The 24,574-nt window shown below is 38.2% G+C and overlaps 1 protein-coding gene across 1 annotated transcript in view; it reads right to left on the reverse strand.

Moving 5' to 3' along the window:
- Positions 1–509: 509 nt before the first annotated feature.
- Positions 510–24,574, reverse strand: part of FBN2 (fibrillin 2) — a 266,506-nt gene continuing 242,441 nt past the window's right edge. The window contains exons 56-65 of the mRNA XM_019732405.3: positions 19,645–19,770; positions 18,831–19,037; positions 17,804–17,929; positions 15,836–15,958; positions 14,384–14,500; positions 13,652–13,780; positions 11,612–11,731; positions 6,579–6,810; positions 4,618–4,789; positions 510–2,429 (exon numbers count right to left, since the gene is read on the reverse strand). Of these exons, the coding sequence (XP_019587964.1) occupies positions 2,055–2,429; positions 4,618–4,789; positions 6,579–6,810; positions 11,612–11,731; positions 13,652–13,780; positions 14,384–14,500; positions 15,836–15,958; positions 17,804–17,929; positions 18,831–19,037; positions 19,645–19,770 (1,727 nt within the window). The 3' untranslated portion in view covers positions 510–2,054. The remainder of the gene's footprint in view (positions 2,430–4,617; positions 4,790–6,578; positions 6,811–11,611; positions 11,732–13,651; positions 13,781–14,383; positions 14,501–15,835; positions 15,959–17,803; positions 17,930–18,830; positions 19,038–19,644; positions 19,771–24,574) is intronic.

Below are 24,574 nucleotides of genomic sequence, written 5' to 3' on the forward strand. Positions count from 1 at the left end.
CATCGCTATCCACTTCTCCACTAAGGAAAAGTGTCACATTACAAGATAGGAGTCTCTGGATTATTTTTGGTGAAGGTGCCTTTGGTCTATTGTATGTCTTCTATGTACTTTTGCTTAAAAACCCCATTCAGGAAAACTCTAAAGAAGGAAAACTGAGAGGATGTTTGACTTCTTCACGGGTACTTTAACACAACGGCACCCAACGTTTATGTGAGGATGGAGTGAAGAAATTGTGACATCTCTAGATGTCCTGGGAGGCTTACAATCTACTCGGAAGTGAACAACTAACTGCCTGGATTATGTCCTTCTCTTTGAATATGACTTTAAATTGTAATTGTTCATTTGAACACTGTTGCTGTGTGTCGCAGATCTGACAACATTCATTTTCCGGTAAATGTGCCTGGCTCTCCTTCTGGAACTTTCATACAGGTCCTCTTAAAGCAAAGCTCCCAGCCTCTCCCACAGAAACAACAGGGGTTGTAATCCCATAAATCTCTCAACCAGCAAACTACCCCAAAATAAGCTTTATTGCAAGAAAAGTGTCATATTTGATACACAGACCTACAAAAACAAACAAGACCCAAAACCATAAGTTTTTCCTCACAAACACTTGATTACAAATTTACACTGTTTCTTTTTTTAGTTATTACAAAACAAAATAAAACAAAACCCCAAACTGGATATAACTGGTTACTAATCTTTGGTCAGCACAGGTGTGAGAGGAACAACCCGGAGCCTGCATGTGCTTTGGCCATTTCACATATGAGGTTTGGTCACTGGTCCAGGGACAGGTTCTTGGGTTGAAAAGAACACGGAGACGTACTCCTATTACAGCACGTTCTGGTACAATATCTTTTTAAATGACTAAAGTAAACTAAACATCAATTCATTGTACAAACATCTTTCATACACAATAGGCTATGATAAAACGAGGCATATGGTGTATAACTACAGTATTAATGAAAATTCTAAAAAAAAAAATGGATTTAAAAAAAACAACAACATATATTCCTTGGCTGTACTGCATGATTTGTTTGCACATATGGCAATCCTGAAATAGCTTGAACATAATAAATGCACCATTAATCTAAGACAGCACCAAACACTACAGAATGCCAGGTGTTCCTTGTCAAAGGAACGGCAGTTCTTCAGCTGCCTACAGTACCACGAGTCCGCAGCACACCCTGGGTAGGAATGAGGTGTTGTGGGTAGCATATGTGCTTCCTTGAGGTTCTGAGAAGGAAATACAGTACGGTTTGGCCTGCAACGCTACTGGTCTCACAAGCAGTCAAGGTATTTTGCTACAGTGTTGTGCTTCATCGTCGTTGCCTGGTGTGTCTGCTGATGTGAAATACCGTCACAATGAGCTGCTCTGGCTTTGATCTCCTTCGGAAAGGATCGAAGGACATTTCCATCTTTTAAATTATTGATTACACTGCCCATTCAGCTCTGTGAGGCGTTCTTTAAAATAATCAGATGTGTACCAGTTGGACGACTGGCAGGAAACCAAAGGAAACATCTCTTGAATCTACTGAATTTTTAAAAAGCACCTCTAAAAGAAATAGCTCAAATTTATAAATCTAAAGAAAAACAAGTGAGTTTCCCTTTTTGTTTACATAGTTTGTTCATTTCTCCATATATTACTGCATTAAAAATAAATAAACATCTATATTTTTTTTAATTAGCAACTATAGCAAAATACCCAAAGTGTTACAGACTGCTAACAGGAAATAAAAAAGCTCACATTATTTTTGTGCATTTAGTGCCATATGCCGATCTCTTGAACATTTAGGTTTTTTTTTTTTTAATATATTTTAAAGTGAAGTTATCTAAAAAATACAGTAACCACGGTTGCCTTTGTACTCAAATCTTTGGTCACATCAGAGTCCAAATTATCCCCTCCCTGTGAGGGTCAACATTCTGAAGTCTGAGACAGGGAGGAAAGGAAACAAGAGTTGTCTTTTTTTCCTCTTTAAAATTAGTCATTGACTTCTCAAAGGCTTCTGAAGGCAGGCTGCGCAGGGGCTGGAGCCTGGAGTCCAGTCTGTACGGGGTTAGTAGAGTTGAATCTGCAGCCTCATTCTGAGAGCCTCCCCGAGCTCCCCTAGGAGGTAGTCGTCCTCATTGCTGTCTTCCAGTTTCTGAAGCTCCTTCTTCTTGTAGAGAGGGATGCTAGTGATTTCCAGTGTGTACGTGCCAGGCACCAGCTTCCTCTTGGCCGTGTGCAAGTAGCTGAGCCCGTTCCTTTGGTGGATGCGAAAGATGCCATCATCGTTCCCTTGGGAGATGACGTAGCGGATGTGGTTGTTGAGGGGCTCGATGGCGGGCACGAGTTCCAGGATGTGCTCCTTAGAGCCAAGGCCAGAGAGGTTGAACTTCATTTTCATGGGGCTGTCCATGTCAACACTCTCCAGGCTGATCTGTTCAACCTGGAGGAAAAACAGGAGCAATGTGGGAAGAGCTTCGACAGCACAAGGAGAGGACTCGAAAGGGACTTTCTGCCGGGGCTGCAGCCACAATGACAACTTACTGCTGCCCCTTGCTGCACTTCCCTTACGAGGAGGCGACTATAACTTCCTGACAGCTGGGAGAAAAGGTCAAGTCCACAGAGCCTGTTGCTCTGTAAATCCTGACGACTTCTCACTCAGCCTTATCCAGGTAAGGTTACAGGGCTGAGCCCACAGACAGCATTCACATTTCAAGTGTTTTTGATGTTTATGGAATCTCATGCTTATTAATAATAATAATAAAAAATGTAGGAAATGATTGTAATTTTTTGTTGTTATTGCTGGAGTCAAAACAAGAAGTGCAGCTGTTATCCAACAGCAGGGACTGTCCCCAGGGGAGTCTTCACTCTAAAGGTCGGGCTTGGTTTGTAAAGCCCACAAATGACAAGCTGAGTATGGGAGTGTGTTTATTAGCAGCCATCAGTGCAGAGCAAGGAGCCGGCAGCGGCCTCAGGGTTCGGGTTTGGACCAGCTTTGGGAAAAGCCAGTGGGGCAGGGCCCCGGTAAACCAAGTCTCACGTGGTCACAGGGACGGCAGGTTTAGGAATGTATTTTAGTAAGACCAGCAAAAAACTCTCCAATGCTTTGATTGGGCGCCTATTAAGTAAGAACTTGGCTACAGTGGCCCAAAAGTGCCATCAGTGTTCAGGCAGACTCATGTCCCAAGTACCACAATGGGAAGGTTTCACAGACAAAATTTCTGGATTTGTAGTTTGGGGCACTTGATGAATATCTTTACTGTCATATCTAAATCAGTTAGGTACCTTAACTTTACTCAAGGTAAAAGTAACACTGGCCTATTTATTGTTATAAAATAGAAGCACAGACTTTTTGGCCTTGAGAAGTCTTATCTTCTAGATAAAAATTTCTGAGGCCCAGAAAACTGAAGCAAGTTGCCCAAGTCGCACAGCCAGTTAGTTGTAGACGAGGTATGTCTAACTAACTATTGTACATGTACAATAGTTATGTACATGTACAATACATATGCCAGGCACCGTTCCAGGCACTTCACAGGATCAACTCAATTAATCCTCATCACCCTTCAGAGGTTAGTATTTTTATTCCCATTTTATAGATGAAGAAAGAAGTTGAGGTAGAGAGAGGTTAAGTAAACATGTAAATGGGTAATAAGTGGGAAGGGCCTGGGAACATACTCAAAACCAGGAGGTCTGTGGCCCCCGCCTTTAACCATTCTGCTAAAGGCCATTTACAGCCAAAAAACACCAGCTGCAGGCAATTCAGGTCTTCGGTTCTTTACAAAATACAAGTTATTTGGAGACAACATTTTTATACGAAGAACGCTTACCTATCTTATAAATGTCACAGAATATGAGACCTAGGTGGCTTGCCTACTGAAAATTAACGTCAGCCTAGTTTACTACAGATGTATAAAACAGAACTGGACAAATTCAAAATAATCCCCCCCCCCTTCCGCTCCCCACAACCCCCACTCTGGTTTAAGCTGTTGTTTCTCAGTCTAGTTGTATAGGACACAGCTCCCTGGCCCATGCTGGTATTATGAGCCTTGTGTTCCCCCGGCTGAAGCAGTTGGTCGCCGGTTGCCAGTCGGCCACTCACAGCAGCTCTCGCCGGCCACTCACGCTGGCCATCGGCAGCTCATGGCAGCACATGGTAGCCCGCAGCAGCACACAGCAGCTCACAGCAGCCCATCTCCAGGGAGAACCATTGTTCACAATCTTAGCTGTAGAGGGCGTAGCTCACTGGCCCATGTGGGAATTGAACCAGCGACTTCGGTGTTTGGAGCACGGCGCTCCAACCACCTGAGCCACCGTGCCGGCCCCAAAATACTTTTTAAAATGATTTCAAAATAACTATTTTCTAGATGGACATCTGGCACAAATAAAAAACTAAAACATATGATCTGAAACTGTGAATCTTGAAGTCTTTCCCCCCAGTCCTTGTTTTAAGCTAATAATCAACTAATTTTGATTTACTGGCCTCTGCCATATTGTATCCATTAATTTAGCCATTAAATTTCAAGATAGTTTTAGCTTCATTGAGGCTGAAACCTACATAAAGTTTTACTGCATGGTATACATGACTCCATATGGATACAATCTCGCGACAAAACAAAGTGAGGTTTACTCACAGCAGTGGGTTCAGGTTCATGAACACTTCTCTTCTGTCTGCCGTCTTTCTTCGAGTAGCCGTTGATTTTACACTCATAGCATGCTTCCGGGGACAGAGCGTTTTCCTCATCAACCTCTGTATCCAGAGGCAGGTACTGCCCTTTGTTAAATCCCATTCCTGAGACACAGTGGCTATTTGCAAAAAGAAGCAAGGCATTGTTAGACTTTATCACTAATTTTGATTATAGTTTCCTGGTGGTAGAGCAAAGACTTTTCATAAATATGAATCCAACACAGCAAGCTCTAAGCTCATCAACCTGAAAACCTAATACTCTCTGTAACTCTTTTCTTCACACTTAATACAGGAGATTTCTAATTATTTTGAACAGCAAATTTTTTCTGAGAGTACGCCCTAAGCTTCCCTAATTTTCTCTTTTTAAATACTTTCTTAAAAAAATTTTCAGATTAGTATACAGTATTATATTAGTTATATTAGTTTCAGGTGTGCCAACATAGTGATTTGACATTTTTATACTTTAAAATATGATCACCCCACTAAATCTAGTAATCATCTGTCACCGTGCAAACTTTATCACAATATTATTGACTATGCTCCCATTCCCTTTCTCCTTTTTCACCTGCCCGCCTCCCCTCTGGCAATAATCCCTTTGGTCTCTGTTGCTGAGTCTGTTTTTGTTTTGTGTTTTTTAGATTCCACATCTAAGTGAAACCGTATGGTATTTATTTGGTATTTATTTTTCTCTGACTTATTTCACATTGAATAATACCCTCTAGGTCCATCCATGATGTCGTAAATGGCAAGATTTCATTCTTTTTTATTGCTGCGTAATATTCCTGTGTGTGTGTGTGTACCACATCTTTTTTATCCATTCACTTATCAATGGACACCTGGATGCTTCCACATCTTGGCTATGTAAATAATGCTACAGTGAACATAAGGGTGCATGTATCTTTTTCAATTAATGTTACATTTTCTTTGTTGGCTTCCCCAATTTTCAATCCTAATTAGAATGAATGAAGCACTTGAGTGTAGTTATAATAACTTGGGAAGGTAAAAGCAGAGTATGAATTTCCAAAGAGAATGCTAAGAGAAGTTTGTTGCCCCCAACAAAGCTCTCTGCTTTAATGACTGAGATTTCTGGTGAAAGAGTCAATGAGTTGGCTCTAGGTGACCCTTGTCTAGACCACGCTTTTTGCTTCAAGCATTATTATGTAGCAATGGTGGACAGATTAGTCCAGCCCCCTCAGGGTCTGCCTCACACACTGCTCTTTCTGAGGAAGGTGACCCTACCTGACTCCTAAATCCCCATCTTCTGTGCTGTTGAGCACAGGGTGCCGTGATGGAAGGGCCAGGACCTCAGCCCCAGCCAACAGGGCTTGAGAGGCTGCACTTGGGAGTGTGTGATTAGTCCAAGGGAATCCAGCCCTATGGAACCAGGCGTGTGCTGAGCAGTGTCACACCAATGGGGCAGGTCCTTTCTGTGCAAAATGAAGCCAAACTCTTTCCTCAGGGACCACTGGGCTACCACCTGCCAAAATTCCTAGAAGAATCTGGGAGAAGCCGTTTCCACCTGTACCTCACAGCCCAGGTGTCTATGGCAACATGTGAGCTGCATTTTTAAACATCTGCTTGTCTCTGGCCTTGAGGGATCTGACTAATCAATTCAGGCTTTTCTGGGTGGCAAGAGAGTGATACTTGCATACAAGTTCAAGCCTTCTGCTCACCACAAAGGAGGTAATCCTGTAACACAGATATAATCCATATGCCTTCTTGGTGCTTCTTACTCCCATACCCTAAGGGCTCTGATCAACGCTTTTGTGTCTTGGACTTCTAATCACCGTTCACTTCCCTGCAGTGCCAGGCGGCCAGGCAGCCTGAACTCAGGGAGAAAAGCCTGAGTTAGACATGCCTATTGGACCCCGCTTGCTTTCCGGTTTGCGGGAAGGTTGATGGCCTTACCCCTGTCCCACTCTGTAGTACCCAGGCGGGCAGCCGCAGAGGTAGCCCCCTTCCGTGTTGGAGCAGCCGTAATTGCATGGGTTCTTGGAGGATGAGCACTCATTCACGTCGTGGCAGGCACTGGAGAACTGGTCGAAGGAGAAGCCCGAGGGGCAGGCGCACTTGTAACTCCCCAGGGTGTTGTAGCAGGAAGCAGAGCCACAGGCATTCGGATTGGAGCATTCATTCTCGTCTATTAACACCAAGTAAGAAACACTTTACACGGGGAAGGGGGCAATCAAGTGAGGAAGAGCCCGCGTCTCAAAGCACGGGGTGATTTTTTTTTACCATGGAACTAACTCTAGACCCACATTTAGAGAACGTTTAGTCCAATGGCTGATTTGCAAAACATATGAAAATAAAAAATAAACAAAATGACAAAACCCAAAATATCCTCCTAAATTATGGTGTTAAAAAGCCTTGCCCTGCCTTTTTACATTGTTTGTGCTATTTCTGAGTACGTGAGTAGTCCTTGGTGACAAGAATTTGTAGTTTGCCTACTGAAAAACTCTTTTAACAGGAGGTTACTTCCAACAGCCTATATCTCAGACGGATGAATTGAGACATAGAGTAGATTACTAGTTGCCAGAAGCTGTAGGGAGGGAGAAGTGGAGAATGACTACTAATGGGGATGGAGTTTCTTCTTGGGTTGATGAAAATGTTGTGTTGCTGGTTGCACACTCTTGTGAGAATATACTGAAAATCATTGAACGGTACACTTTCAGAAGGTCAATTTTATGGTATGTGAATTGTATCTCAGTTTAAAAGAAGCCTGTATCTATATCTGTATTTGTATCCATTCTCCCACCATTTTCCAAAGCTTTCATTATATATGGGGAGAAAATATGGGGTGCCAAAAAATGTATACACATTTTAAGAGAGGAAAAAAACTATTAAAATTGTAATACTCAATATACACTGATAACCAAAGATGAATACAAGTCATGTATATACATTTTCTGGCAGCCCTGGTATATAAAAAAAAAAAACCTAAGTGAAAATGATTGAAATAATTATTATTTAATTGGATCTATTGAACCAACCATCTAATACACTTGGAACTACATGAGGAACCATCAGGGGCAGACTACGCCTTTGGAGGTGGTTTGCGGCCAGCCATCCGCCAACAGGCTTCACTCATTTAATGACTAACATTAATTATACTGTAAATGCCTGACAGCAGCGTAATCACAGGTTACACCTTCAGCTGCACTTACCATTTCTATAAATTCAAAACCTGATGGTGCTTTTAACTTTGGAGATTCACAATTTTGCTCTTCACTCTCTGGTTGATACAAGTCAAGCATGTGGCTTGACTCCTCTGGGCTTTATTATAACCCACATTTCACCCTGGGCACACGTCGTAGCTGTTCTGTGGAATTCTTTCAAATTCTGTGACTCCTGTGGAGCAGTGTGTCTGTTTACTTAATATATGACAAGTATATGTTGCAGCCCATGTGAAGGACCGTTCCCATTTGCAAGTAGGTCTGGGACACAGCAGCTAGAGGGAAATGCAGACCGGCAGAGGCTCGGTGAGGTTATGGGAGATGCAGATGGCATCTCAGGGAAGAGGCCTCTCAGACAGGAAATTAAACTCCATTAAGGACAGCACAGAGGTTACCGAAAGGGTCGATGTTATTAGGCACATTTTTGTATCATGATGATCATCTCAGAATTAAATCAGACCGCCAAATGTAGAATTCTTAATCACTGGATATAAAGTCTGCTATTATTATCTACCATGGACACATTCTTAGCCTTTATTTCATAGAAAGTATATAAATAAATTCTTAATTACTCAGCTACCTAGAACATAAATATAACTGCTATTTTATTTCTACATACAGAAGACTTGGAATTCTGCCACAAACGCTCATCTGCTTTTATAATCAAATCTGACATTTATATGCACTGTTTCTCTCCTAACAGAGAATGTAAATTAGGCTATAATTTAACAAAATGATCCTTCTATGAATATAGTACATTAGACATTGTGTTAAGTAGAAAACTTACCAGGCAAAACCAGTTAATTGAATAAATTTCATTTTAACATACCAGTGACAAGACTATTTTAAAATAAGTAACATTTTTGGAAACATTATGATACACTTCATACTTTTATACATCATGGTATAATTTTATAGACTTAGGTAATCTGACTTTTAATATATATTCTTGTGTGACATACTTTGAGTTGACTCATTAAGCTATGTTCGAATTATTTTTGAAAGGCCATAAAAGTTACTAACACTAAATAACTAAAAGCTTCATTTATTAAGACATAATTTTTCTTCACATGCAAATCTTAGTAATATTCACTTATTTTCAATTTTGAATAATTACAATGCTTGCAAATATTTGAGAATGTTAGGTACACCTGTACCATCTTTGTGCTAGAAAATTTTAAATGTTCAGTGGTAACTAGCTGGAAACTTCTTAAAGTGTTGAATTGAATTAAAATCTTTTAAAAATATTAACACTGACAAACTGTCATTTTTCTTAAATTGTAAGTAGCAATAACATTATAGGTTTACAATGTAACAGTATTTAAATTATCTGGTACATTAACCAACAGTTTTGTTCATATACTAGGAGACCCCAGATAAATCTGTCTGAAATACTTCATTCTATATGTCCCCTTAACTGAAGGTATTCACATAGTGACAAATAAAAATGATTTGTGGCTTTTTAATTTGCATTTTTGTCGTAATTCTTGTTCTTCTGCTAACTTGTTGCTTTTATTCCTGATGGGTTGTTTAAGTCTATTCCTGCTATGTATTTGAGTTAAAATTCCTACTGAGTTACCGTGTTTCCCTGAAAATAAGACCTAGCTGGACAATCAGCTCTAATGCGTCTTTTGGAGCAAAAATTAATATAAGATCCAGTATTATATTATATTACATTATATTATGTAAGACCCGGTCTTATGGTAAAATAAGACCGGGTCTTACATTAATTTTTGCTACAAAAGATGCATTAGAGCTGATTGTCCGGCTAGGTTTTATTTTTGGGGAAACACGGTATATGAATTCAAGGCAAGAAAGTCATTAATTTTATTAGAGAACAGCTGGATTCCTCAATCCTGCACAGAAGAATCTAGAACCTTTCGAATAAATCCCTGCCGCATCTTATTTACCCAGGGGCCTGCTGCTTAGATGTGCCCATTTTAGCAAAGCAAGCTCACAAATGAATACGTGCAGTTGGGGATAACACTTGCAGTTGCTTATATATCTTTAGTTTTGAACTCATCTTTGAAACCACTTATTCCTCTGCCCATCTCTTCTGAGGCTCTTCTGATTAGCATGCACTCTGGCTTCTGGCTGGACTCCAGCATGAGCTGCCCTGGGGTCACTGCCTTGCTGAGGTGCCCACTCTAAGGATCCCACAAAGGCAAACGGGGCTATACACCACACAGCCTTGATTTTAAGCCAGACCAAGTTTAGTGAAAACCTGTGCGGGTATTTTTGCAACTAGATGTTTGTAGACAGAAAGTTCAGGGAACTTAAAAACTTGGAAATTGAATTGATACTCCATGCATGTTCCCATTTCTACTTATAATTGCTTGAAAAAACAAGAATTCTATTTAAGCTGACACGTGAAATATTACAGGATCATTCTTTTGCTTTAAGTTACATAGAATGAACCAAGAGGTACACGGTATTTGCTAAATGAAGTGTTGAGCCTCATATTTTATAAACAATGCAATATAATAAAATTATTTTACACTGTTCTAATGGCTATCTAAAAAAGTACCATTCCTATGTTCTGAAGAGTATGCCTACACTTGGCCTCTGTTTATGAATCCATAAATCAGTGCATAAGGACTTTTGCATCATTTATTTTTTCTGTGAAGAGAAAAAGATGGAAATTAAACTTGTGAAATTATTTTGAATGACTAACTCATCATTGTGATAATCCTTTAAAACGTTGTCCTTTACCTCTGGCTCATTCATGCTTTCTGCATTTCCCCCCGTAAGTGTATCTGTGGTGTGGCAAAGCATCTGAGTCTGACCTCGCACAAGGCCACTGAATAGTTGTGACTTTCAGCCTTGGTCTCCCTCCTTCGAAATTTACCTTGATTTTTTTTCTCAATTCACTAACCTGTCATTTGAAATTTCTTTTGAGAAGACCATAAAGCATAAACTCAGATTAATTTATTTAGTGGATCGCTCACAGTAAAATATGTGAAGTACGTGTAGGATAACTGAAATCACCACAGAGGAACAGGAAGTGCCCTGCCATTTCCCTGCAGGCCCACCGTTCCCTTTGTGCTCAGTTATGCCACTATCTAATGTCACAGTGTTGGATGACGTGTCTATGAAGTGCATTCAAACAGAACCAAGAAACTAGGCAGCTAAGTAAGTTAGCTGGTTACTCAAGTAGAGAACAGTGTTCTCTTTGATCAATCTCTCCTTAAAAGGAGAATTTCCATGACCATCATCAGTGCAAAGAACAGAGAGGATTGTCCACACATTTTACTATACAAACACCTGTGTCTGGAGTTTTCAACAGAATTTGCAGTAACTAGGTACCATTTCTACCTTAAAATACTTCACCTCCTTCATTATATTTATGTGACTGGACAACACTGATGGATTTGATCTGAATTCTTTTAGATTTGTATGAGGGGGATTGATGGGTAAGCATTCACCCCCAATCTAAAGATATTAAATTACTGATAAAAAGCCCCTGAACTTGGCAAATGAAGATGATGATGATTCTTGACACCATCTTCAGAAACTTAAAATTACAGCTAGCAGAAAATAAAAATTATAAAAGTTCTAGCTGAGTTACGTTTTAGGTATTTAAAACCCCATTTTTATGATAGATATTTTCAAACACACGCCAAGTGTAGAGACTAATATAATGGATCCCTACACCAGTCCTAACCACTGGTTTTCAAGTTACACTGAAAGGTTACACTGAAACGTCCACCTTTATTATTTGTTCATTTGCCTCAAAGATACTTTAAGATGAGATGCCATGTGACTCACCAACACACTGATTCCACTGGTAATGTTGAATATATCCTTGAGGACAACCACATCTGTAACCTCCCAGGATGTTCTGGCAGCCATGTTGGCACCTATGGTTTCCATCACATTCATCAACATCTGCAAAAACAAGCCCAGCAAGATCTTTATGTGACCTTTTTCTACTAGCCTTACATACATGCCAAACACAACCTGGGGTAACTAGTATCAGGGGACCAAACAAACAAGACACATGGAGAGGCTGTGATTTTTTTCTGCACCACATGGCTCTTGGCCAGTAGTGGTACAAAGAATGGTTCTGAGATAAGAAAGGACCTCATTCTTATGTTACCCACCAGGCCATGCCACATCAGTGTTCTACAAAACATCTTAATTTCAGCACAGCAAGCACGAATGTTGTGCATTTTGGATGGATTAACTTCCATATGGTCTGATTTATTTGGTAAGTGATATATTTGCATTACATATTCTAGTAGATTCAAAAGTGATTGACATGTAATCCTCATTTTCAGGAAGATAACAAGCACTAGAGAGATACCTAAAAAGTATAATTGTTTCACATGCAAACATTTTTATTATCATTCAAGATTAATTAGATGCAAATTTAAAGTATTTGAACGTTATTTTTAGATACGATGTGGTATTATTACACATATGGAATAATTTCTTTGTTCATACGTGCATACTCTTTTGGAATGACAACTGAGGCTTTGAAATCTACCCATAAAGAGTGAAATAAAATTGGCATGTCTGATGTGTATGTAACAAATTTATATGGATAATTAATAAATGGTATCTTATGTGGATAGTCACAAGCTGAACTCACACGTGGCAAGCAGCTGTATATTCTTTTAAAGTCTCAATGACTTCAAATATAAAATATTAAAACAGGAATTTTAAAACTGAATTTTCCTTGGCTGCAAATTACATGTATAAAAATCTTATACTTCTTATAAGTATATGAAAATTTTGAATATATTTCTAGCATTCATAATCATATAGTATTTCTAAGAATAAGTAATTAAAGGGTGACTAAAATCAATAAGAACATAAATTGTAATATTATATAAAATATAAAGGAGATGTATATAGTCTCATGATCTCTGGTATGGGTATTTTGTAAAAGATAGCAATCCCAATAAATTTGATTTATATATTAACACTAAAACTTGCAATGGAAGTATTGAAGAACCATAGGCAGATTGTTCTTTTATTACTGACCATAGGCAGATTCTTATTTTATTCCCACTTAAACATCCCCTTGTGCTTCACGGGAAATACTTACTGCTGGGGAGACTTTAGAGGAAATGCCCATTGTAGAAAAGGTAGTGAATCAGGAGTCTCAGAACAAATAATATGGAAATAACTATCAGTTTCCCCCAGCACTTTCGGTGCATTTCTCCAGTTCTCTAGGCTAATTGGTTCTTTTTCTTACCCTTAACTTTTACACATTTAGGTATCATGGAACAAAAGTCCAATTGTTTGTTTCTGGTATACTTGTATAATACTCTAAACCAGGGGTGTCCAAACTGTGGCCCGCAGGCCAACTGCAGCCCATGATCCATTGCTAATTGGCCCGCAGCAAATTCCAAAAATATATTTAGTTTACGTAAATAAACCAGGTGAGGCAACACGTACTTCACCTCGAGTGAGTGGACTGGCTGTTTGTGTATTTTACTGCATATGGCCCTTGGTGAAAAACGTTGAAAAAAGTTTTCACCCCTGCTCTAAACCATATTAGGTAAATAATTCTTTTTTCAGTTCAATTATTTTTTAGATCAATAATTAGATAAAAGAGTTCAATTATTTTAAAAGCCAATTCGTACTCACCAAAATTTTGTTTCATCACATTAAAGTTTTTCTTTGCCCTCCCCCAAATGGTATATGAACATTATGAGCAAAAATCCATTGCTGGGTTCTATTTTGTTAATTTTTCTTTTTTTCTTTTGAGATGATCACAATTTCTCATTTAGTGGTTTAGAAGTAAAAAGAAAAAGGTATACTCCACTAGATTACGGACTTTTGAGCAAATAAACTCACCTTCACAGTTGAGTCCAGTGGCATCAAGAGAGAACCCTCTTTGGCATTCACAGCTGAAACTTCCAGGGGTGTTTTGACAGATCCCCTTTGCTCCACAAAGGGAAGGCTGAGACCCACATTCATTGTTGTCTAGCAAAGCACGAAGGAGGAGAGAGTCAACCCTCCCAATATTTACATAACGCAAATTTCACTACATGAAGTAAAAAGTGAAATATGAAAGCCTAAGTTTCACAATGTGACAACAGCATTTTAGGGAAACAGATGCCAGGAGTCACTGTCATATTAAAGACAAAAATGGTAAGAAAAAGTGCATTTCAAGAGACTTGAAATTAGAGCATATTTTGGGTTGACTGAGGACATGGTTTTTGATAATGGAGACAGAAAGTCCCTTAACATGTGTCTTCTGACATAAAAACCCAGCATGTTCATTATCACATTCAAAACTTTTAATCATATTTTATCTGAACACACATGGCTTATTTAGAATGCAATAGAAAGGAACTGTTTGGAATATGCCTACTGTATGTGTGTGCTTGGATCATATAAGCCTTTTTTCCTTTGGATACTGTTCCCATGAAAAAATATCTCTGTTATTAGCAACATTCTTAGACCATTAATTATGAGGGGCTGGTTCTAAATATAAGTACTGAGACATTATTCTACCATTTTAAGTGCACTCTGTATGCCTCTATCAAAAGTCTGCAAAATTTCCCATTTGTAGTTTTGTCTCACCAATGCAAGCAGTGTGATGCTGTGTGAAACCAGGTGGACATTTACAGGTAAAACCTCCCAGAGTGTTGACACAGAGGAACTGGCAGTTGTGTTGTTTGGTGTGGCATTCATCAAGGTCTGAAAGGAAAGAGAAGCCCATGATAATAATCAGAGCAGCGTTATCTGGCTATGCATCTTTTCTCATCAAGCCACAGGAGGGGTGCACGTTCTATCAGATGTATTGGGTCTAGATTTTTGCTGGAAGCTTTACAGATTTCAGTACGCATAGAGCAAGCAGTTTCTCTTCACATACTTAAGCAACATAATATTATGGGCTACTGTGATAGGATACCAAAGGTGACACACGACACAAAGTTTTCTTAAAATAAGAAATCGAATGGATGGATCACAGCGGTTTCCATGACTGTTCTCCAAAGGTTCTAATTCTTGTATTGAATGCACAGTTTAGTACATGGCTGGTAAAGGAGGGGTTAAATAAAAATAGAATGAAAATCGATGACGGTCTTAACACATGGAGTCGGGTTCTTAGGATCTAAATGAAAACACCATCATAAATACCAGAGGAAGCAAAACCACAGCATCTGTAATTCTAGTTATAAATGGAATTAATATTTGGACTATAATACTAGAAAACTCAAAATGTGATTTTGGTTAGATTGGAACTTAAGATGGGAAAATATGTTTAAATAAATTTACAAAGCAATGTTAAGATGTAGATAAGACTAATTATTTTAAAGCTTAAAAAATCACACACTTTAGTTACACTCACTTATAAACAATGTGCAAAATTAAATTAACTCATAATGTTCACTAAATAGGTACAAAAGAATAGTACTGCTTGCTACTTAACTTATTTTTTTGGTACTTCTTGGGAATAAAATTTCATTTTCTTGAGAATAATTTGTATTTCAAAAATTTAATTAGATAGCAATTTCCTCAGTCCATTAATTTCATACTGATAAGGTTTTATGTAAAATTGAATATATGAGTATAGTATTGGAACTGTTTTAATTATCTAACTTAGTTTGATGATTATTTTTAACACGACCTAAGCAAACAATTTAAATTGACCAATTCATTTTCAGACTTTGACAATAACTGTGTCATATAGTTTAGTTTACAGAGATGAAATCTAAGACAAGGCACAAAAAAAGTCTTATTTCCATTGTCTCAATCTCCTCTATCACTAAAATTTTTTGTTTAGTTTAATTTTATTCATTTTTAACTTTATGGGGCTTGTTATAAAGAAGCAAGCCACTGTAACTTGGGTTTTCATTCTCCCTGCCTCCTACCACATAGACTTCGTTAAAATTTTCTATGACTAATAAAATGGTCACTAGGAGGATGAGCTTTAATGAAGGTGATACATGTGGCATAACCCTGATTAGCTCACTTTGAATCTGAAAGAAGAGAGACAGACAAGGGTCACAAACAGCAGAGACTCTTCCCCACCTTTGCATGTCTTCCCGTCCTCTTGCAGGACGTATCCCCGTGGACACGAGCACTGGTAACTCCCCTCGGCGTTCTTGCAGATGAAATTGCACGGTTTTGGGGACTGGGAACATTCATCAAGATCTAAGGAAAAGTGACGTGAAGATTCAATTCTTGGTGAAAAGAAACAACCAGACTCTTTCCTCCCTCCATAGTCCCATTTTGTTCTTTCACCTTTTTCTCTTCAACTTAAAATGGAAAACAGCCAGAGAGAAATGATGTACACGTCAATTTTCACTCAAGTAATGAACTGTTTACTTTGTAGATCAATCTATGGAACTTGGATAAATATTGTATTGACAGCTGTCTGGGTTCAAAAGCCCCCACTGTATTATTTTGGTTAATGTACTTCGGTTTGCAATTTGAGAACCATAAACAAGAGTTTCTATATTTTGACCTGTGGATGTGGCAAAAGTTCTCTTAAACTCTCCAGGCTGATACTCCCCTATGCGTCTTTCGGGGCCGTGGACTGTGCTGGAAGACTCCCACTTGACCCTCCACGTCATGCCTCACCCTGGTCATGGGCCCAGGAGGTTGCTTTCTTTTCTTTTTTTTTTTTTTAAATTAAATTTATCGGAGTGGCAATGGTTAGTAAAATTATACAAGTTTCATGTATGCATTTCTATAATACATCACATTGTGTGCTCACCACCCAGAGTTCCAAGGGGTGGGATGGTAGAAGAGGGTAAAGGGGGTCAAATCTATGGTGATGGAAAAACTGACTGTGGGAGGCTGCCTTCTTGCTCTCTATTCTGGCTGGTCTATTGCCTCAACTCCCTCCTTGAAAGATGGGCTCAGACTGACTGAGTCGTTGGGTCAGAGGTCACAGCTCCTTTCAAGGCAGCCCTCTAGGTACAACTTTCTCCTTCCACGTGCCAATAACCTCTCCCTCTTTTCTTTTGGCTCAGGAGTGGTACGGCCCCAGCACCTTTATAGATAGTCCCTTTGTTAAACCCTTCTTAAACTGTCCTCATCTGAATATGTCACCATTTTTCTGCTAGGACTCTGATAGCAAACAATCTCATTTGCTCCGTAAAACATATTGATGGAGGTCCACAGAATGCTGAAAGCTCACGATTAATAGCCTGTTCCTATTACTTTCATGCCCAACCAAGTGGTTTTCTTAATCTTTTCATGCCAGATGTGCTTGTTATTGAAACAGGTACTTTAAGGGAATATCAATTAAGTTGATGAAATATGAAGGAGAAAAGATGTTTTTCTTCAATTAAAACTAAATTGAATGCTTTAGAGAGACTCAATAAAGGTAGGTCACCCCATACTCAAATTATCGTAGAATGGTGTGGGTGAGAAAATATGAAAAATTAAATTAGAAAAAGAGATTTTTAAAATGTAGAAGGTTTCTGTACTGAAACTGGTTTGAAATTGGAAATTTTAGATAATGCTTAATTGTATATTTTATGCAAAAAACATCAATGAGGAAAAAACCCAAAGCATTCTCTCTCTATATGCAAACACACATTCACAATCAAAATCCCTTTTTTTCATCAAAAAATGACAAAAAAAGTCATTTATACATCTTAAATTAAAATATAAGGTATTGAAAGTGTATTTTTAATAATTTTTATATTTCCCTGATTGAATAGATTTTTTTGATGACTTCAACAGTTTTGTGTCTCACATTATTGGACAAGGCCTTGTATAATTACTATGATATTAAGAACCATATTACTGAGCAGCATTTGAGATCTTGCTCCCTGGCATATGTCATCACTTTGGCTCAAATAAACTCTCATAAAAATTCTCTCTCTCTCTCTAAAAAAACAAAGGAACCACATTATTGAAAGGAATGGCATCATTTTAATAAAATGTACATTCCACAGCTCATAATAAAGATACTGTACTGACAGGAAGTGACTCGTAGGAAACAATAGTTGACAAAGCCCCGGATGTAGAGATGGCTTGCCTTACCAACACACGAGGTTCCGCTGATGTCCGTGGTGTAGCCAACCTTGCAGAAGCACCGGAATGAGCCCATGGTATTGATGCACTGACCATTAGTGCAGAGGTTTGGCATAACTTTACATTCGTCAATATCTGTGGGACAAAACAAACACAAAAACAAAAAACAAAAATAGACGTTAATATATATGTGAGGATAACAATGGCTAGAAACTAAGAGAAATCAAGGAACTGACATAAGATGACTAACAACCAACATTCGTGAGCATTGAGTACCTTTATATCTTTTAGGTGACTGGAAACATGGAAGAGTTAGAAAAATAATCTGAAGCGATGGGGAGAGAGAAACAAATGAAGGCTGTGTTGAAAGCTTTGTTGAAGGTTATGTATTTTGCATCCTAAGCAAGAATTATTTTGGGGGGCCCTAGAAAGCGACATTTGTGAAGTTCAACTAATTTGGAATTTGTGATAATTTTCCATGGATTGGCCTCAAATCTGCACTTGCAATAGATTCCGAAGAAAGGATTTTATTAGTAAAAATCACGCAGGGTTGGGAATCTGTATAGTAATAGAGGAAAATGGTATTTTGGGGGACATTAGTACAAAAAAATGGAAACTTGCTGGCTTGTAAATATGTTGCAAACAGAATGAGTTCCAGTGCACACTCAAATAAATAAGCAACATCTATTTAAGTAAATATAGTTTGGGGGTTATAAGCATGGCCTTTGGGGTCAGACAGGTATATTCCAATCCTGGGTTCATCCCTTAAAAAGGGTGTGATCTTGGGAAAATTACTTGTTACCTTAGTTTTGTGCTTTAAGTTTCCTCAACTGTATAAATGGAAATAATAAATTCTACCTCTTAGATTTGATATGAATATTACATCTAATAAAGTCTCTGAAGCATTAGCACAAAGCATATACAAACACACATATGCATACAAATATTATTACTGTATCGAGTTTTCCTTCCAATTAATCTGAATTAATGAAGTACACTGTGTTGATAATATGCATGGCTTTCCTCAACTCCTTACCGCGTCCATCAGTAGTGTATCCTGGGCCATGAGGACATATCTTTTTGTACTGGGCAGTTCCAGGAAGTGGGCACAGCTCACACTGGTGACCCCAGCCGCGGCCCCCATCGCAGCAGCATTCTGACTTTGTGACCAGATTACGGCTGCTGGATGCCATCTGACACATTGTCTGCAATACTTCTGCGAAGCAGAGCCCCTGTCGGTTGTCTGGAATGACAAAGCAGTCAGTCAATGAGCATCAATGCCATGGATCCAGCACTTCACTATTTTGATCTTCAAATTAAATAGGACAATCACTACTTTCCTTCTCTGCAACAATTTTTAACGAAAATGGTTTATAATGTATGCATTATAAAGTAACACAATGTCTGATATTCACATGTTCCACAGGAAAATATTTTGTAAAACATTTTTCTGTACTATAAAATAAAAATTAACCTTCATTGCATTTTTGAAATATGGCATTTACTTTAATATCATTAATACAGCAAGCTGACCTCACATCGCAAATATTTTCTTTTGGAATTAAATCATCCCCTGATGTAAGTTTTACCAAAGTCACATTTTCCATAGTTTAATTAATCTTAATTTTGGGAAGACTATTTAAGACGGTTATTTACATTACACATAGATGTGCATACAACACACACATGTACAAATACGTCATTTTAGTAGATGTGTATCTTTAGGAAGAGGCATGTGGATTGGGAGATTTGTTTAGCAGACAAGGATATATATGTAGAGCTCTTCTGTGATTACGTCATAAAACAGATGTTTTATTTACCAAGTAAAATATGCTCGTATATCAACTTACCAAGGCATTCAGTGCCTGAGGAACTTGACTGAAATCCTTCATTACACTCGCACCTGTAACTCCCAATAGTGTTAACGCAACGCCCATTTTCACAGATTCCTGGCTTGGTCCTGCATTCATTTTCATCTTTAGAAAAACAAATAATGTGACTAATGAGCAGATTATAAAATTATAATTTAAAATTATCTTCTATTGGGTTATATACCTTATTTAAAGCTTCTTCACCAAAATACTAACACATGATGGGCTAAAAACTACTCGTGTGTGAACACTGCTTCATTTTCAACTTCACTTCATTCTTCCAGGTGGGTTCTTTCTTAACAAAGTGTTTTCTCCCCCGCCCCCCCCCCCTTTCGGGGATGGGGTGGTGTTAGATGGAGAATTGGAAAATTGGCCTCCAAAAGGGATAGGCTTGCTCTGAGACACCAGACAAGCAGGGAAAGAACTTTGGGGAAGAGGATGTCAGTTTTTGTGATATGAGAGCAAGACTGGGGGCACAGAGATGGCGTTAGGGGAGCATGATGAGTAGGATAAAAGAGCAAAATGGTTTTATTAAAATTCTCTATATCCTTACTTATTGTGTTTATTTCATTTCATATTTTGTAAATTTCATTTGAGTTTTTTTTCAGAAGCCATGTTGTTAGGGGCATAAGAGAGCTCAGGGCAATGGTATCTTTTTGATAAATTATTATTTTTTTCATCTTTATATCTTTTAATTATCTAAATCTTCAATTTATTGATATTTATTTTGCATGTTTTCTTTTTATCAACATTTACCTTAAATGGCTTATTTTCAATCTCTCTCACATTTTGATTTGGTACATTTCTTGTAAAAAGTACAGACCTGGATTGAAAACTAATTTTTAAAAGTACATTTATATGTTAACTAGCAATTTCAACTATTTATATCTATTATGATTACTGATGTTTGACTTCTTACCTGCCATATTATGTTGTTATATATTTACCGTGCTATTGCCCCTTCTCTCAGTATTTCTTTAAACAGTCATTTTCTATGTCCTCCTCCCATCCCCAACTCACATTTGAAAGTTACAATCTTACAATCTTATTTCTATTCTTCCAGTGATAACCTAGAAACAACTTCAATACACACTCTTAATAAATACTTTTCGATCAATTATCAGTTTCATAGCTTCTGGCAATAACAGTACCTTGGCATGAGTTTACTTTTGCTCTCTCCCTGTGACACCTGCCATGTTGATATGATGTAGAAATTTTAGTTTGTCATAAGTTTTATGCACTATGAACATCTAGTTTAACCAAATAATGAGGTTTACTGGTTTCTTGACTCACTCCTGCTTCATGTATACTACTTCTTCCTCATGGATTAGCTTTTAAAAATATATTAGAGCATATAGCTTGGAATTTAGAAGGTATGTGGGTGGTAAATATTCTAAAACTAAAACATACTTCTGACCATTTTTTATTTTACTTGTCACTTGGATTGAACATAGAATTTCAGTTCAAAAGTATTTTCCCTTAAAATGTTTTTTAAAGATTTTTATTTAAAATATAGCTAACATACAATATTATATTAGTTTCAGGGGTACACAATAGTTATTCAACATTTATACACCTAAAGAAGTGATCACCATGATAGGTCCAGCAACAATCTGACACCGGACCACGCTATCACGATATTATTGACTATATTCCCTATGATGTACATTACATCCCCATGACTTGCTTGTTTTATACCTAGAAATTTGGGGCTCTTATTCCCCTTTAATCCCCCCACCCCTTTTAAACATTTTCAATTATAGTTGACATTCAATATTATTTTATGTTAATTTCAGTGTACAGCATAGTGGTTAGACATTTATATACTTTAAGAAGTGATCCCCCTGACTAGTCTGGTACCCACATGGCACTACACAGTTATTACAATATTATTGCCTATATTCCTTATGCTATAACCTATATCTCCATAACAACTTTGTAACAACTAATTTGTACTTCTTAATCCCTCCCCCTTTTTTCACCCACACCCTCAACTCCCCTCCCATCTGACAAACATCACAATGTTTTCTGTAACTGTGAGTTTGTTTCCATTTTGTTTTTTAGATTCCATATATAAGCAAAATCACATTGCATCTGTCTTTCTGTCTGACACTCCACTCAGCACAATACCCTCCAGGTTGATCCATGCTGCTGCAGATGGCAAAAACCCATTACCTTCCACGGCTGAGCAATATTCCATTGTATATAAGTACTACCTCCTCTTTATCCATTCTTCCATCGACAGACACCTAGGCTGCCTCCACACTTTGGCCATTGTAAACAATGCTGCAATGAACACATGGATGCTCAGGTCCCCTTGAAATAGCATTTGGGTTTCTTCAGATAAATACCCAGAAGTGGGATTACTGGGTCCTTGTCTCTGGTTATAGTCTTTGTTTTAAAGTCTATTTTGTCTGGTGTAAGTATGCTACCCAAGCTTTTTCTTTCATTTCCATTTTCATGAAATACCTTTTTCTATCCCTTTACTTTCTGTCTGTGTGTGTCTTTAATCTGAAATTAGTCTCTTATAAGCAGCATATGTAACGGTTTTGTTTTCTTATCCATTCAGCCCTCTTATGTCTTTTGATTGGAGCATTTAATTCATTTACATTGAAAGTAATTGTTGATAGATATGTAGCTATTGACATTTTATTATTCATAATTTTGATTTTTTTTTTCTATTCATCTTAAAGTCCCTCTGAGATTCCTTGTAATACTGGTTTGGTGGTAATGAATTCCTTTAGTGTTTTCTTGTCTGGGAAGCTCTTTATCTGTCCTTCTATTTTAAATGATAACCTTTCTGGATAGAGTAGTCTTGGTTATAGATCCTTGGTTTTCATCATGTTGAATATTTTGTGCCAATCCCTTCTGGCCTACAAAGTTTCTGTTGAGAAATCAGCTGACAATCTTATGGGAGCTCCCTTATATGGGAGTTGCCTTTCTCTTGCTGCTTTTAGGATTCTCTGTCTTTAACCTTTGCCATTTTAATTATGATATGTCTCAGTGTGGGCCTCTTTGGGTTCATCTTGTTTGGGACTCTCAGGATTTCCTGGGCTTGTATGTCTATTTCCTTCCTCAGGTTAGGCAAGTTTTCAGTCATCATTTCTTCAAATAGGTTCTCAACCCCTTCCTTTCTCTCTTCTCCTTCTGTATCCCTATGCAAGTATTGTTACACTTGATGTTGTCCCAGAGGTCTCTTAAACTATCCTCATATTTTTAAAATCTTTTTGCTATTTTGACTGGATATTTTCTGCTACCTTGTCTTCCAAACCGCTGATTTGATCCTCCATTTCATCTAGTCTGCTGGTGATTCCTTCTAGTGTACTCTTCATTTCAGTTATTGTATTCTTCACTTCTGACTGGTTCTTTTTTTTGTGGTTTCTATGTTCTTTTTTATGCTTGTCATCTCTTTGTTGAAGTTCTCACTAAGTCCCTTGAGCATCCTTATAATCATTGTTTTGAACTCTGTTTCTGGTAGGTTGTTTGCCTCCATTTTTTGTTGTTGTTTTTTTAAGGAGTTTTCCCATTCTTCCATTGGGATGCATTTCTTTGATTCCTTATCTTGGCTGCTTTTTTCTTTTTCTTTCTTTCTTTCTTTCTTTCTTTCTTTCTTTCTTTCTTTCTTTCTTTCTTTCTTTCTTTCTTTCTTTCTTTTTTTTTTTAATGTATTAGGTAGATCTGCTATGTCTTCCAGTCTTGGCAGGTGGCCTTATGTAGTAGGTGTCCTGTGGGCCCCAAAGGCACAATCTCTCTGGTCACCTGCTCCAGGTACTTCAGGAGTGTCCCTTGTGTGGGTTGTGTGTGCCCTCCTGTTATAGTTGAGCCTTAATTGTTATTGACACATAAGTAGCTGGGACTGATCCTCAGGCTGATTGGCTGTGGGGTTTGGCCCCATCCACAGCTTACAGGCCGTTGTACGGGGGGCTTACCCCACTGAGTGGGACTCGCCCCAACAGGCTCTGGTTCCTGTTGAGACCGCCCATTGTGTGTGCTGCTTGTGGGGCTAATTGCACAGTGCTCTGCTTTGGTCTGAGGCCACCCTACAAGTATGTTGTTTCTGGGCCTTTTGGAGGAGCTCTGGTGCAGGCCCAGGTCACCCACTGCCTGTGACCGGCCAGAGACTACCTGATAGGAGCTACAAAACGATCCATGCTTGTCCGCTGCCTGTGCTTACCATGGAGACATGTGGGAGAGGCCACGCTGCAAATGAGGACAGCTGCCACCCGTACTGGGCCTGGGATAGCTCCGCAAAAAGCCAGCACACCCTAAGTCTTTCTGCCACTTGCTGGCTCCCTTAAGGTTCAGCCTCTGATAAAGCCTCATGAGGTACATGAATTGGGTGAGGCAGGGTCCCTTAGAATGTTTTAAAAGTATTGTTCCATTGTTTTCTTTTACTGTTCATTTGCAGGAAATCTGGTTTTTCTTTCTAAAGAGAAAAGAATGTAGGATTTTTTTTTTTTGCTCTTAGTGTTCTGAAATTCGTCTTGATGTGTCTTGGTGTAGATATTTATTTCCCTTTTAGGAAAAAAATAACTTATTACAGAAAATTTAAGTATATATAAAAATTTGATTGTTATGGATTTAAATAATTGTATAGTGTCTGTTATTTCTAGAATCTGAGGTTTCAAGGTCTGTCTTCTTGATTTAAATCTATTCCTCATTCACCTTTAATTGTTTGAATTATTTTTTTCAAGAAGGGCTCTTGTTGGTATACTGCCTGTGTTTCTCCATGTTTCATAATGAAAAATATAGGTAGCTTTTATATTTGAAAGATAACTAGATGTGTCTCAAAATCTTAGATTACTTTTGCTTTACTACCATTGGCATTGAGAATTACTGAGGAAACTTGAAATAAGAGCAGCTTTAATTTTTTTCTACCTCGAAGGTCATTTCTTTTTCTCTCTGGTTG

This window comes from Rhinolophus sinicus, chromosome 3, assembly GCF_057876585.1.
Source record: "Rhinolophus sinicus isolate RSI-liver-muscle chromosome 3, RSI-T2T, whole genome shotgun sequence".
NCBI lineage: Eukaryota > Metazoa > Chordata > Mammalia > Chiroptera > Rhinolophidae > Rhinolophus > Rhinolophus sinicus.